Raw genomic sequence first — 15,420 nt, 5'->3', positions numbered from 1 at the left:
AACAGATGGAAATCCTACTTGGAATGTATGTGAACTACAACATGGACAATTGGGATCAACTTCTACCAATTGCTGAATTTGCTTATAACTGCTCTCCGCATAGCAGTCATGGGTTGTGTCCGTTCGAAGCATGTTATGGCTATGTGCCACATTACGACATCCATTCGCACGATATTCGATCGAAGTCAAACAAGTTAGAGAAGAAATGGAGAGATATGGGAGAATTGCATACGGCTGTTCAAGAACAGGTCAGAATGGCTAATGAGATTAGTGGGGAATACTACAACAGGAGGCACAAAAGCATCCCAGAAGAATTCAGAGAGGGAGAACAGGTGCTACTAAGTACAAAGTATCTTACGACGGAACGACCCAGTCGAAAATTAGAAGCAAAATACATTGGCCCGTTTAAAATCATAAGGAAGGTCGGAAAAAATGCTTTCGAATTGGATCTACCTCCATCAATGAAGGTGCACAATGTCTTCAATGTGACGCTGTTGGAACCATATCCTAAAGACATGATTCCAGGTCGACAGATACAGCCCCCACCACCTGTAGTAATAAACGGCCAGGAGGAATTCCATGTGGAAGCAATTGTGGACAGCAGAATTCGACGAGGAAAGGAAGAATTCAAGGTAAAATGGTTAGGGTACACAGGAAATGCGGCCTATGACTGGGAACCGCGAGAAAATGTAGAAGAGTTGGCCGTTTTTGGTGAGTTTCTGGAAAGGAGGAAAAAGGATCCCAGAAGAAAGTGAGAATTCGATCAAAATCAACGGAATTTATTGGGAAATAAATACATACACAGGAAATATGGCTACGTATAGAGAGATATAAAATACACTAGAAGTTGGAGGTGGTAGAATTGGCTCGGGGACGACGGACCGAGGCGGGAATATGAATGACATTGCGGGGGAGAGGAGTATGGGGAGAAGAGGAGGGACCGGCGACTGGTTGAGAAGAAGTCAATCCGGTTGGATCAGCAGCAGAGGTGAGATGATCCAAGGTTTCAGAAGGAGAGGGAGGGGTGTAGTTGGAAGGAATGAGATGAAGAGATTTGTAGAGGCCCAGATGTACTGGGGGAAGAGGAAGAAGGAGAGAGGAAAAGAGGTGGATGTAAGCGGAGAGTTGGGTGAGAGAAGAGGATTGATCCTGGGAGGAAAGGGATCGATAACGGGCCGAGACAGCACAGAGTTCGTGCTCCAGGACGAAAGTAACCTTGGAGGTGACAGTCTGAGCTCCGACGGTGACACCCTTGACATCAACATCGATCAAGTTTGAAGGAAGAAGATAGATACCTCGCGAAATTTGGCCTCGGGATTGTTGTTTTTGACCGAACACTTTGAAGTTCCCTTGGCAGAGCACTCTCCACAAACACCACCAACTGAATGGCATCAATATCGAACAGGAATCAATAGAAGACTCACGAGGGCCGATACAACCGACACGAAAATCTTCTCCACCATCGAGACGACGCTGGCAATCGGAGCAGAGCTCACCCTCGAGACGGGCGACAGCACCATTCTTGTTGCGGAGTCGCCAACCTTGGGCCAAACGATCGAGCTAACAGTTAGAAATCGGTAGAATTCGGAAAAGAAGAAGCTCACAGCATTCCTAAACCATTTCGCAGTAAGATTGAGGGAGCCAGTCTCGCGAAAACGATCCAGGGCTTCGTCCTTCAAAGCGATACGAACGGAGGAAAAGGACATTTTGGCCCAGAGAGTGGCTGACGAGTCAGAAAAGCACAGAATTCGATAGAGACCTCACCAATTTCCGAGTCTTTTCGAGCGTCCAGAGCCTTGGCAAGTTCGTCATTAGCGGAAACCTTGCGAGGAGCGCGAAAAATGATTTCGAGTTCGGGGGGAACATCGTCAAGCCCGTCTAAATGTTCAGAGGGTGGCACAGGGGACTTATTACCAGGAGAATTTTGATTCTCGACGATGGTACCGTGTTCGGATTCGACGGACTTGGCGGGAGATGGGTTCTCACCGGTGGCAGATGGGCCTGCCCCACCGTCGAGGTCGAGGAATTGCTCGATAATCGCGTCATCGAGAGAAGACGATTGTTGAGTGCGAGAAGGACCGGATTGATATCGATCCTTAATGGTGTCCAGAGCCCTGCGAGAAGCATCAACCAATGGAGGTTGAGAATGGGCTGGAGCTTGAGACGTGATTCTCATCCTTTTCGTTTGACGCATGAGAAGTTCGGGATCGACGTCGGGGAGAATGGCCACAGTAGAGGCCCGAGTTCGGCGAGAAGAGGTAGAAGGGGACAACTAATCTCGTCAGCCAGTGAGAGATAGGAGGAAATACATCGAATTCGAAGAGAATTGCTTACAGTACGCTTAAACATGCTTACAAACAGGAAAAGATTTGATGGATTCTCTAAGAGATGAGTAAGATATGGATGGATGTTGATAGATAAGTGAAAAGAGCGACGAACAAGAGGAAAAGAAGGAATGAGGAGGAAAGAAGAGAAAGAGGAGGGAAAAGAACTTGGTCAGTAATTTCTCGATCACAGTGGAGGTCCGTGCGGGTGACGCGTTTCATGGCAACCGTCACGCTAGCGTGGGTGTGACGTAAGGGCGCAATCAAAGGTGTCTCAGAGCAATCCATGTGAATCACCTGGTTACAGGATTCAGGATCCTCGGCGAGGATCCTTGAGACAGGGGGGGAAACTTGTTACGGAGTAACACGACTCGAGGGACATCCATCGAACTCGACGGATTAGGAAGGAAAACGGCGAGAGTTGGAGGCAGTGCTGCAGTAGGTAGGGACGGGTTTTCCCTTTTCGAGATTTCCCCACTGGGTTTGCTCAAAAGCGGTTTTTCACCTGTCCGAGTATGTACATAGACGCTTGCAGTAGGACTGAGAAGAGGACACGAATACCTGTAGACAAGTATATAGTACAATCAGCAAAGTACCACCTTTGCTGATTCTTCAATATCATTCTTTGGCTACATCGATTGCAGAGGAGACACGACCCATTAGCACCAGAGATACATAGATTTCCACGAGAGTTCCATCGACTTCGATCCAACCTGCGACTTAGTCATCGTGTTTCCAGTACCGTTACACAATCCCATGGTGCCCAAAATTGACCCTTTTGTCAAACTTCAGGTAATAACAGAATTGCAAACGTTACAACACAGCTTGATGAATGTAAGTGGAGCCATGGAAGGTGTATCAAAGGCACTCTTTGACATGAGTTCTCATTGGAGGAAGGCCTCAGTCACAGATGAAAACACATTGAAGACCAAGGTTGATGTAACAATCAGCCTATCCAAACTAGTGAGTTGGCCAGTACTCCCTCGGGCAAGTGCATACTGGGGTGACCTGCCAAACTTGACTCCAGAGTTTGAGAGTAGCCTGGAACTCTTTCAACCCCAGTGCCCGGCTGGCCTCCTCCTTGGCTATATAATGGCGACTAAATTGCACGTGATGCAGTCCCAACAGGATAGATATTGGGAGAGGCTATAATCGTCAGGGGCCAAATCTTATCTGAGGAGAGAACCTTTTGACACGTGAAGGCACCCGAGTGTAATGTTCATATCTCATGCCCTTTCTTTGGGATATACAATTCAGGTACCTTTGGGGAGTCCTTGAAAGAACGTTGGTTGATGTCTGGTTGGTCAAAAAGAGGATTGGAGTGTGACATGGTTGTTAGGCTGAAGGAGATCTGTTGCGGGAACCATTGACAAGCTCGTCAGCAAGGCTGACAATATGGAGTTGCGGATACACATTCAGTATATGAGAGATACTATGAATGTTGACAATCCTATCTGAGAGGCTCGAGAACATTATGACTTTTGGCACCCGACTGCATGGGTAACGACGAAATCACAGGTCTTTCGAAACCTCTTGTTGTGGGAACTCTTGAAGTATCTAATTTGGTTTCGTAGTCAATCCCCCGTGACCCCTTCTCCTAACTGTTCCTTTACGTCAAATCTTTCGAACACGCTGTTCATTCTCCACGACTGAATGCAAATCGCGTTCACCGACGGCCTCCTCACTCATGACCCATCGCACGGAAGACGCTCCGAGTGAACAGATGTGGCGCTGCCAACTCTGCTCAGTCACTTTATACTTTCCCCCCGGTTAACGTACACGACGTCATCGCTCCCCTCTTCACCCGCCAATCGACCTTCACCCTCGGCTATAAAGAAGCGGAATACAAACATCTCTTCTCATCCACCCTACACAACGCGCTCAGGGGTTGTCTCTGATTGCCTCGACAGGGGATCGAATCAGGTGTCCGAAAGTGTGAAACAAGCACGTCAATCCAACGAGAACTCGAGGAGATATTTACCTATCAAAATGGCTCTTACTGAACAAGACGGTGAGTCTTGCATCAACCAATGTCGTTGGTCAGCCGGACGTATGGGCGCACTTATGGAAATTTGTTGTGCGTTCTGGAAGACTGTTTGGGGGGTGAGGCAAGGGTAAGGATCCCAGGTGATGATGATACAGTAGGGATTTGATGATGATGCTCGGGCAGAGATCGTCACAGGAAGCAACGTGATTCTCATCTCATGATTGTGTGCACAGGGCAGCGGCGTGGAAGGGGGCTGGTGGCAAGGGAAGGGTGTGTGCCCATAGTAAATGGGCTGCAATCGTGGAGCAGCAAACAGATAGGTCAGAGGAGACATCGAAGGGGCTGACGAGCAGCGAGAAACAGCGATGAGGAATACGAAGGTGAAACGGTGAGAGTCTCTTCCCCATGACCGTCGTATCTCTCACCTTGGACCATCCATCTTCAGCTCATTCTCTGGGACACCTAACCCATTGGTTAATGGATATCATAGAGGATGCCTCGATTTGTGATGTTTTGGAAGCTGGGAGCATCCTCTTCGGCGCGGTGAATGGTTTTCGAACTGATTATCAGGATGAAGGAGATGATTACGAGGAAGCTCCCAATCCGGTAGCTCAAGAGCCCGAGTTTGGCGAAGGGGCCAACGCCTCCGCTGAAGTTGTCGACGATGCCGAAGGGGACGCAGAGGAGGATGGGGGCGAAGATGAGGATGAGGATGAAGATGAAGATGAGTTTGACGAGGAAGGTGTCGAAGAAGAATATAGCGACGAGGAAGATGACGAAGAAGATGAGGAGGATGAAGATGCAGATGAGCAGCCGAACCACCAGCAGATCTTGGCAAATTTCTACAAAGTCAGTCTATCGTCCAACCTCCCTCCCCTCCTCTTGTTAGCTGCCAATTTGCCTTTCCTCTTTCTCGATCTGACAGAATGATAATTTCTCATATGCCTTCATAACATGTTCATATGAATATTCAGTCTCTTTCAATGTGGAAGCAATGCGTAGATTGTGCTGATCATTTAGGATAAAGACGAAGATGTCGAACGTAGCGAAAGTGAAGAAGACGACGAATACGAAATTGATGAAGATGAAGTCACAGTGGTGGAAGAAAAGAAAGTTCAAGTGCCTCTCGCTGTCACGGGGGAGAAACGTAAAGCTGACACTTCTGTCGAAGATGTGGGAGTTACGGACAAGAAAGCCAAAGCGGCCTAGTCGATGGTTGAAGAGAAGGGAAGAAGTGATCTTGAATATCAGTTTCGAAAACATATCATCTTGTGCGGTAAAAGATCTTTGTTCGGAGAAATCATCTTGCGTTGTAGGGAGTTCAAAAGGGTAGATATCTTCATGATGCAATCATTGTGAGTAATGTCACCGAACCTTATTTTGTCCGCAGGCGTGCCTTGCCTGCTCAACCCAATACATCTCTAGCAGTATCATGTACATATGTATCAGTTGAGTGCAGTCCTTACATGCAATAGCGAAATCCGACGAACAGCGAAGAGTGAGGACATTAATCAATTCACCACTCTCGACATCATGCATTCCTTATCAACCTCATTTATGTCGCGCTCTCTTTAGCTATGGGGAACTGGTGGATGGACCAACATTGTTGAACAGATCCTCACTGATGCCTTCAAACATGCTTTCCCCTACGCCCTACTGGCAAGAAGTCTTCCTCGTTAGATGCAGATACACTACTACCCGGCTGGTCAGCACCACATGTCAGGGTGGATTGGCGGGGCCCAGAAAGTGCTTCAGCATAGGAAGTCTTTTCGGCGCTCAAAACATTGGATGATTGTTCGTTTTCCGGGGTAGGGGAACGCAACTCATAATCTGTGTTCAGAGCAGAAGGTGATGACAAAGAACTAATTGCAAGTTTGTTGTTTGTCTGTGCTTTGCTGGCTTGTAGCAATGAACGTACACTCATACCTTTCCAATCCTCATTGCCCCAGCTATTGTTTGCAGTTGCAGTTGCTATATTGTCACGAAGTGACAAGTCAGTTTGGATAGTGATAGTGATAGGATGGGTTGGGTATTTAACCAGCGACCGACGGTTTGCAGTAACCGCCGGTTAATAGGCCTTTTAGCACAGTGGTTTAGACCGCTGCCTCTGAAGGGCACTGTTATATCGTCCCAATGCTGGTTAGTTGGTCTCGTGACAGATTAACCGGCGGTTACGGGTAGGGTCCTGGGTTCGACTCCCAGACAGAGCTGGGGTAACCCAGACCTACTTGGAAAACCTCCCTCTCGGAGAAAGTTTTCGGCCTATCATGCCCATCCCTGTTGGGGCCCCAGATGGGGCTGAAAGGGAAGGCATAATGTCACGAAGTGACAAGTCAGTTTGGATAGTGATAGTGATAGGATGGGTTGGGTATTTAACCAGCGACCGACGGTTTGCAGTAACCGCCGGTTAATAGGCCTTTTAGCACAGTGGTTTAGACCGCTGCCTCTGAAGGGCACTGTTATATCGTCCCAATGCTGGTTAGTTGGTCTCGTGACATATATCTACAATGTCCTGTAGGGCATTTGAATCCTTTGCACTCTTCTGAATCTCTTCCTCTTCAAGGTCCAAACAGGGTGGGATCTCATTTGAGTCAGAATGACTGTCCCCTGAGTCAGAATGACTGTCCTCTGGGTCATTCTTGCCCAAATGTGTCTGGATTCTGTACGCCAGTTGGATTACTTCATCTATGCTAGTCAACTGTTGCCTCAGCAATGAATTGATCTCTTGTTTGTTTTGGTAAATGGCCAGGGCTGCAGTATTTGTGCAAGCTGTCAAAGCGTCTCCTTCTTTTGTACCGGTACCTGTGACTTCCTTGAAGGTTTCTTCTGCTGTTTGAAAGACTGGATGACTTGCTTGGCTCAAGGCTATGCTCACTTTCTCTGCGTAATTGACTGTAGCCTGTGAATAAAGGTTCAACACCCCAAGGCTGGCTAACCCCTGTTGAAAATCCTCTTTGGCCCGCCTGGTTGGTTCGATTGTCATGAACCCCTGATATCTTGTCCTCCACTTTTTCAAACCATCTTCCACAACTGCAAAACTATTGGTGCATGCCATTAGTATTGCTTTGAACAACTGTGGTGGATTGTTGGCTGTGCTATCCCACCAAATGTCTTGGTAATTATAATCAACAGCTTGTATCTCTGCAGCCCTTTTACCATCAATGTGGGATAGATCAGGGCCAAAGGCACTTGACAGGGACCGGCGATCCGCATTGCTAAGAGGAGCTGAGTATAGTTGCATGACAAACCTGGCAGATATGACCTGGGGGACCAAGGGTGGGGGTTCAGAGACATCACTCAGCGGAATTGTATGCGCTTTGCCTTTTCTCTTTCCGCCACGCTTTGATTTCAAAGACTGTGGACCTGTAGGAGTATGTTCAAAAGGTTCAGTATTATCCTTGTTCTCAGGGCCATCTACAATGTCCAAAAACACTTTGGGCGTGTAAGCAAGCGAGATCTTAGTGACTGTCTCATTGCTTGACATGGGGGAATCCGACAAAACAGAAGTTTGTAAAGTGAGGTACCACTGTTCAGAGAACACAGGGGATCTCCATGTTTGTGCATCTGTTTATATCTTTATTTTTCCATGAATTTCTTGTCCCTTCTCCGCCCGGGCTCGCGGATTGGACTGAAGGGAGGCGCGCACGCACGGAAGGCGGATCTGGGTTACCATCACCGCCTCTGCATCGCCTCCATTTCGGACCCGATCACGTCGGGCGACCGAGCCCCGCGCTGATCTCCTTTGATACTCTACTGTAGTAGTTTTCCTTAATGTCTGTACGTGTTAGCTGATCGAATAGGGGATCGACGGCCGAAGCGTCAGCTCTAGAATTATCCCTTTGGTTCACTTTGCACATTTGTTTTGTTGTCATTTGAACTGTATTCTATACATCTATGTTGGCTGCACCTAAGGGAATAAGATTTGATATAGAAACATGCGAAATTGATGAACGCTTTTCCTCCTCTCTGGAATTTTATATTCAATTGTGAGTGGATAAATATAAAGGAAAAGACTAGGGACTCCATCACCCGGACAGACAAAGATGTCAGAGTTGATTGCTAGAGAGCCGTGCGCATAACGCTGGTTACTTTTAGCTAAATTGAACGCAATGAAGACAGCTGGGGGTATAGGGTGTGATGGAACGTATCTTCTGTATCATTTTGCTGTCCGAGGTACCGCGCGGTATGACGGATGAACAGAGAAGACATAAGGCCCTATCACGTGTGAATGACATGTTTCCACTGGTGAGACCTGATTGGGGCCGGGTGTAGCTGGCCTCTGCCTGGACCATCGCTATGAATACAGATGCTCTTGTTTATTCAGCTGCTAGGGCCCAAGTCCAGCAAGGACGGAGTGTTGTCCAAATGATGTAATCAGTATGGTCAGCAACACTCAAGGCTCAACATGTAAGACGCGCAAACGGAATCAAAAGTGTCTCCAATGTAGAAGGACAAATGAGCAGAAAGAGGATGCTTCATAAGAGGAAAGCAGCCTTTTTAATCTCATCTCAGATCTAGACTGACAGGAGAACTGGGAGAACATTCTAGTAAAAAAAAGCACTAGAATATGATAGAAAGTTCCAGGGAAGGGTGGAAGGAACCACACGGAATTGAAAGTGACTACACAACATGACAACTCTTTGATGGGTATGTGTGAGGACCAGACGTTGAAAATAGTCTGCGTCTATGAGCTATGGCTAGAGGGCCTCGTAGGGAACAGACCTAGTGATGTAGTTTATAGTCTAGTGATGTAGTGGACTGAAGAGACTATAAGTCGATGAGATCAAGTGGCAAAAGATTTGCTAAGTGATGAGAAAATACATTCGACAAGACATCTACGGAAAAGGGCTGTTTCTATATACTAAAAAGGGGGCGGAATGATACCGAAATCTACGGAGTAAATGTGGAATACAATATGGGGTGTAAGAGCGAAGGACGACGGAGATTGATGAGGGACACGGAGATGAAGGAAAAGTATAGCATGGTAAAGAACTAGCAATTAGGTAGGACAGGAGAACGGAGAACGCCGTAGCGGGATTAGTGAAGAGGGGACGGGAACGGGCATGTGAAGTACGACTTCTGCGTACAACTCTTGAGGAACCCGTCTATAGGTACTCGTGATCCTGACAGTATGTTAAGGGCCCAGTCTACAAATGGTAGTGTTACGGGGTAACAACGAATCGAGCGAACTCTATCGAGTTCGACGGATTAGGATGGAGGAAAGCGGGAGTTGGAGGCAGTGCTGCAGTAGGTAGGGACGGGTTTTCCCCTTTCGAGATTTTCCCCACTGGGTTTGCTCAAAGCGGTTTTTCACCTGTCCAAGTATGTACATGGACGCTTGCAGTAGGACTGAGAAGAGGAGACGGGTACCTGTAGACAGTATATAGTACAATCAGCAAAGTACCAACTTTGCTGATTCTTCAATATCATTCTTTGGCTACATCGATTGCAGAGGAGACACGATCCATTAGCACCAGATTCTCTAGATTTCCACGAGACATCCATCGAGTTCGACCCAACCTGCGACCTAGTCATCGTGTTTCCAGTACCGTTACAAGTTGAAGAATCAGCCTTACGCACCTTGGGTCGAATCGGAGAGTACTGTATGCTCACCAGAGGGAAAGCGCGGAAAATGATACCAGAAAAAGAGGAGTTGGAACAAGGGCTGGTCCCAGAGGAAGAAATACCAACAAGTTCTTCGAGAAGTACCATTTCACATGATCTCACTTCTACCACCACTACCCCAGACCCGCTGAATGAACTATCGCAGCAGTTGTCACAATTGTTAGCCATTATGACGATGCAACAAAAGGAACAAAATGCATTAAGGGAAGAACTGGATACGATGAAAGCTGACCGACAGAACCAACAGCTACTCACATCGAAAGGGGCAAGTTCGATCGAAATCGAAGAAAACAAGCCGTATTTGGAGCCAAAACTTACCAACAACGAACGAACAGGAAGAACCAGGTGTGCGGATCCACTGTAACGGTACTGGAAACACGATGACTAAGTCGCAGGTTGGGTCGAAGCATGCCACATGAACTTCGAATTCAAAGGGGCAGAGTACGCCACCGATCGCAGAAAGATCCTGTTCATGTACGGGTATCTTCGAGGCACCCCTCAAATGCTTATAACCCCGGCCATAACCAATCCAAGTATATGGAATTCGACCGAATGGCTAGAGAGCTACGACAAATTCATCCAGCATTTACGAACTCAATTTGGAGACAGTAACATGGCAGGTACGGCTATGAGGAAATTACAAGAGTTAAGACAGACTGATACCGCCGCCGAGTATTTTGCCAACTTTGAACTTTGGTCCACACACCTTGGAAAGGTACCAGATGCAATGAAAATCGCCTCAGCCATACAGGGCCTGAAGGAAGAGCTACTGAAGGTGGTAGTGGTAAATAACACCGACCCTCGAACCAAATCGGACTGGATCTATTTCAAACAGCATGTGATAGGGACTGAAGAGAACCAACGGATGGCTGAAACGATGATTGCAGCGAATTGATGGGCTGCTAGACGCAAAAATGAGATGACCTGGCTTCCCCCTCGATCGAATTCGATGCGATTGGATCCTAGTCCGCCCAACCCGGCAGAACGCCACTCACAATCGACTGGTAGAGGACCTTTGCCTGGTGGAAAACCAGGGATGATGAACTATGGTCTACCAAACGACCCTCCGGTCACTTGGACAGAGGACGGAGGACGTCTCAGCGAGAACGAAATGACTTGGAGAAGGGAGAACCGACGTTGTCTCAAATGTAGGAGTCCAGAACATTACGCCAACAACTGTCCAAATGGAGGAAATACGAGGAACAACATTAGGGGATCCCCAAACCCGCATAGCTCACCAATTCCTAGTGGATCGAACTCGATCCCAACCGGATCCAAAGGACCGTTAGTTCGAGGAATGGCGGTGACCTTTGAAGAAGAGGGAAACGAATACCTGGCCTAAGTGATGCGACCACTTGCGGCCAGGATCTAACAGAATCGCACAAAATTCAACTACCAATAGATCTCAGTAATGACTCGGCCATAATATACATAAAAATACGGACAGAAGAAGATACCCTACGATTTGGAATGTTAATTGATACCGGAGCTACCGGAAGATATGTACAGCCGGCCTGTCCATTATACCATTTATTCCCAAAGAGACAATATCATGAACCACGGAAGATCAGGTTCCTCGATGGAACAACCGCGACGTTAGTGACCGAGTATGTAGAAGCTGAATTGGATTTAGGAGAAGGACTCAAGATTGCGACTCGATTGGATGTGATGGCATACGAAGGCCCCGAGGTACTGGTGGGATTGGATTTCTTGAAACAGTTTAGGGCAAGGATCGATTGTGGAAAGGGATTGATCGAATTCGACGGAATCGGACAAGATAACGGTTGGAAGTATCCGAGGTTGGAGGAAGGATTGGTAAGGGGAACAGCATTGGAAAAAGGAGAAGATGAGATGAGCGAAGAAGAGTTACGACAAGTTATACCGACAGAATGGCACCAATACCTGAAATTATTTAAAGTGGAACGAGCCAGAAAACTACCACCAAGAAGAGAATGTGATCACGAGATCGAATTGACCCCCGGAGCAGAGCTAAAACCAGGACCAATCTACCAACTAGATGAACATGGGGATGCATTCCTAAAGCAGTGGATCAACGATGGTTTGGCCAGCGGCCATCTACGAAGAAGTAAATCACCTTATGGATCTCCTGTATTCCTGGTTCCAAAAAAAGGAGTGATTCCCTATCGAGTGGTAACGGATTATCGGGCGCTTAACAAGGTAACCGTTAAGGATTCATACCCAATGCCACTCATCTCGACACTACTCGATCGACTTCAATCAGGAAGGATCTTCACTAAACTCGATTTGAAAGGGGCTTACCAGTTAGTCAGAATAAAGGAAGGAGATGAACATAAAGCTGCCTTACGAACAAGATACGGCAGTTTCGAGAGCACAGTCCTAAGGGACGGGTTGTGTAATGCACCAGCCACCTTTCAGAACTTTCTACAAGACATGTTTCACGATCTACTTGACGAAGGGGTAGTAGTTTATATCGACGATATCACGGTATACTCCGACACGATCGAAAACCATCAGATAATCGTTCGAAAAGTGTTAGATCGACTACTGGAAAACGATTTGGTCGTCAGTCCGAGGAAATGCGAATGGAGTTCAAATGAAGTAAAGTTCCTGGGGTATGTAATAGGACACGAACGGATCGAAATGGATCAAGAAAAGGTGAAGGCTATTCTGGAATGGGGAGAACCCATGACAGTCCGGGATACTCAAGTGTTCTTGGGATTTGCGAATTTCTATCGGAGGTTTATCAAGGGGTTTTCGCATATTGTAGGACCTCTCACACGATTGACCAGGAAAGATCAAGCTTGGAACTGGACACAAGAATGCCAAAAAGCTTTCGACGATCTAAAGAAGACATTCACCACAGCACCAGTACTTCGACATTTTGATAGAACCCGACCGACTTGGATTGAAACCGATGGATCCGACTGCGCGATAGGTGCGATAGCGTCTCAAAGATTCCCTCACCCATCAATAAAGGGAACCACCGAACTTCACCCAGTAGCGTACTGGTCTCGAGCAATGACACCCTGTGAACTAAACTACACGGTGGGAGAAAAGGAATTACTAGCCATCATGGACTGCTTGGTTGCGTGGAGGCCCTACTTGGCTAACAGTAGTGATGTTATAAAAGTCATTACCGATCACAAGAACCTAGAATACTTCCAAAGCAAACGACAACTAAATCGAAGGCAGATGAGATGGTTAGAAATATTGGGAGACTTCAACATAGAGATCACTTACCGACCAGGTAGCAAAAATGGGGGAGCAGATGCTCTGACGAGACGAGGGGATTATCATCCGGGAAGAGGGAGTAGCAAGGACCCAGACCTAAACAAAGGTAACTGGCTACAATTGCTACCAACACACGAACAAATTGGATCGAATTCGATGGACTCAGAACACAAAGGACCAAGCCACATAGTAAGAGGAGTAATCCGGGAAGACTCATTATTCGGACTCATCAAGAACGGACTGAAAGATTCAGAAGACATAGCAGACATACGACGACTAGGACTACAAATGACACAGACACATAGCACACCGAGCACACAGGACACACAGAAGACACAGGCTAGCAGCGAGACACCAAGAGTATCATGGACACGGAGCGGATTACTCTTGTATAAAAACAGAGTAGTCATACCAGAGGGACAGGCAAGATTGGAAGTAATGAAAGCAAGACACGATTCGATACTGGTAGGACATCCAGGAAGAGACAAGACTATCACCATGGTCAAAGAGGACTATTACTGGCCACATTTGGACGAATATGTTGCGAAATACGTAAAAGGATGCGAGATCTGTAACCGACACAAGACTCATCGACACCAGCCGTATGGACATCTAGTCTCTTTACCAGTACCCACACTGCCCTGGACAGATATCTCTATGGATATGGTGGGACCCCTACCAAAATCGACCGAGTTCGACGCGATACTGGTGATAGTCGATCGACTAACCAAGATGGCTAGATTTATTCCATGTACAACTGGACTAATAGCGAACAAAGTGGCCGACATCTACATCAAGGAGATCTTTTCAAAACATGGAGTGCCTCGAACAATTGTATCAGACAGGGGAACTCAGTTTACAGCAGAAATTTGGAAGGAAATATGTCAGTTCTTAGGAATAAAAAACTTATATTCGACTGCGTATCACCCTCAAACAGATGGACAAACTGAGCGAGTAAATCAACAGATGGAAATCCTGCTCGGGATGTATGTAAACTACAACATGGATAATTGGGATCAACTTCTACCAATTGCTGAGTTCGCTTATAACTGTTCGCCACATAGTAGCCACGGTCTGTGTCCCTTTGAAGCCTGTTACCGCTATGTGCCACACTACGACATCCATTCACACGACATTCGATCGAAGTCAAACAGGTTGGAGAAGAAATGGAGAGATATGGGAGAATTACATGCGACTGTTCGAGAACAGGTCAGGATGGCTAACGAGATTAGTGCAGAGTACTACAACAGGAGACACAAGAGCATACCAGAAGAATTCAGAAAGGGAGAACAAGTACTACTGAGTACGAAGTATCTTACGACGGAACGACCCAGTCGAAAATTAGAAGCAAAATACATTGGCCCCTTCAAGATCATAAGGAAAGTTGGGAAAAATGCTTTCGAATTAGATCTACCTCCATCAATGAAAGTGCACAATGTCTTCAATGTCACGCTGTTGGAACCATATCCTAAAGATATGATACCAGGTCGACAGATACCACCCCCACCACCTGTAGTAATTAACGGCCAGGATGAATTCCATGTGGAAGCAATTGTGGATAGCAGAGTTCGACGAGGAAAAGAGGAATTCAAGGTAAAATGGTTAGGATACACAGGAAATGCGGCCTATGACTGGGAGCCACGAGAGAATGTAGAAGAGTTGGCCGTTTTTGGTGAATTTTTGGAAAAGAGGAAGAGGGACCCCAGAAGAAAGTGAGAATTCGATCAAGATCAACAAAGCTGGGTCAGAAATGAATGCATACACAGGAAATATAGCTACAAATGGAGAGATAAAAACACACTAGTCAATGGAGGCGTTAGAATCGGCTCGGGGGCGACGGGCCGAAGCAGGAATACGGATGACGTTGCGGGGAAGAGGAGTATGAGGAGAAGAGGATGGGCCGGCTACTGGTTGAGAAGAACTCAATCCTGTAGGATCACCAGTAGAAGTAAGATGATCCAGAGTTTGTTCAACAGTAGGAGGAGCGTAGTCGGCAGAGACAAGATGGAGAGATTTGTAGAGGGACAAATGTTGAGAGGGGAGAGGAAGGAGAAGGGAGGTAAAGAGATGGATGTATCCCGAAAGTTGGGTGAGACAAGCGGTTTGATCATGGGAGGGAAGGGATCGATAACGGACCGAAGCCGCACAAAGTTCGTGCTCCAGGACAAAGGTAACCTTGGAAGTGACAGTTCTTGCTCCCACGACAATACCCTATACATCAACATCGACCAAATTCGAAGGAAATAGACAGGTACCTCACGGAATTTGGAC

General features: G+C 46.9%; 4 protein-coding genes across 4 annotated transcripts; 2 read left to right on the top strand and 2 right to left on the bottom strand.

Moving 5' to 3' along the window:
- Positions 1-840: 840 nt before the first annotated feature.
- Positions 841-2,349, bottom strand: TREMEDRAFT_66341 (uncharacterized protein; the record flags this gene model as incomplete). Its single annotated transcript, XM_007008402.1, has 5 exons — positions 841-1,349; positions 1,425-1,560; positions 1,605-1,666; positions 1,729-2,272; positions 2,335-2,349. The coding sequence occupies 5 exons, from the start codon at positions 2,347-2,349 to the stop codon at positions 841-843; spliced, it is 1,266 nt and encodes a 421-aa protein (XP_007008464.1).
- A 1,964-nt stretch (positions 2,350-4,313) lies between these two features.
- On the top strand, positions 4,314-5,520 carry TREMEDRAFT_66340 (uncharacterized protein; the record flags this gene model as incomplete). Its single annotated transcript, XM_007008401.1, has 4 exons — positions 4,314-4,335; positions 4,665-4,699; positions 4,882-5,160; positions 5,332-5,520. The coding sequence occupies 4 exons, from the start codon at positions 4,314-4,316 to the stop codon at positions 5,518-5,520; spliced, it is 525 nt and encodes a 174-aa protein (XP_007008463.1).
- A 1,270-nt stretch (positions 5,521-6,790) lies between these two features.
- On the bottom strand, positions 6,791-7,795 carry TREMEDRAFT_66339 (uncharacterized protein; the record flags this gene model as incomplete). The annotated part of the gene is made up of 1 exon (XM_007008400.1): positions 6,791-7,795. One exon carries the CDS (start codon positions 7,793-7,795, stop codon positions 6,791-6,793), a length of 1,005 nt encoding a protein of 334 aa, XP_007008462.1.
- An 812-nt stretch (positions 7,796-8,607) lies between these two features.
- Positions 8,608-10,300, top strand: TREMEDRAFT_66338 (uncharacterized protein; the record flags this gene model as incomplete). The annotated part of the gene is made up of 4 exons (XM_007008399.1): positions 8,608-8,649; positions 8,886-9,044; positions 9,472-9,633; positions 9,764-10,300. The coding sequence occupies 4 exons, from the start codon at positions 8,608-8,610 to the stop codon at positions 10,298-10,300; spliced, it is 900 nt and encodes a 299-aa protein (XP_007008461.1).
- Positions 10,301-15,420: the final 5,120 nt, after the last annotated feature.

Source organism: Tremella mesenterica, assembly GCF_000271645.1.
Source record: "Tremella mesenterica DSM 1558 unplaced genomic scaffold TREMEscaffold_21, whole genome shotgun sequence".
NCBI classification, from domain to species: Eukaryota; Fungi; Basidiomycota; class Tremellomycetes; order Tremellales; family Tremellaceae; genus Tremella; species Tremella mesenterica.
The sequence above is the reverse complement of the archived record's forward strand: the minus strand, read 5'-3'. Positions and strand labels throughout refer to the sequence as shown.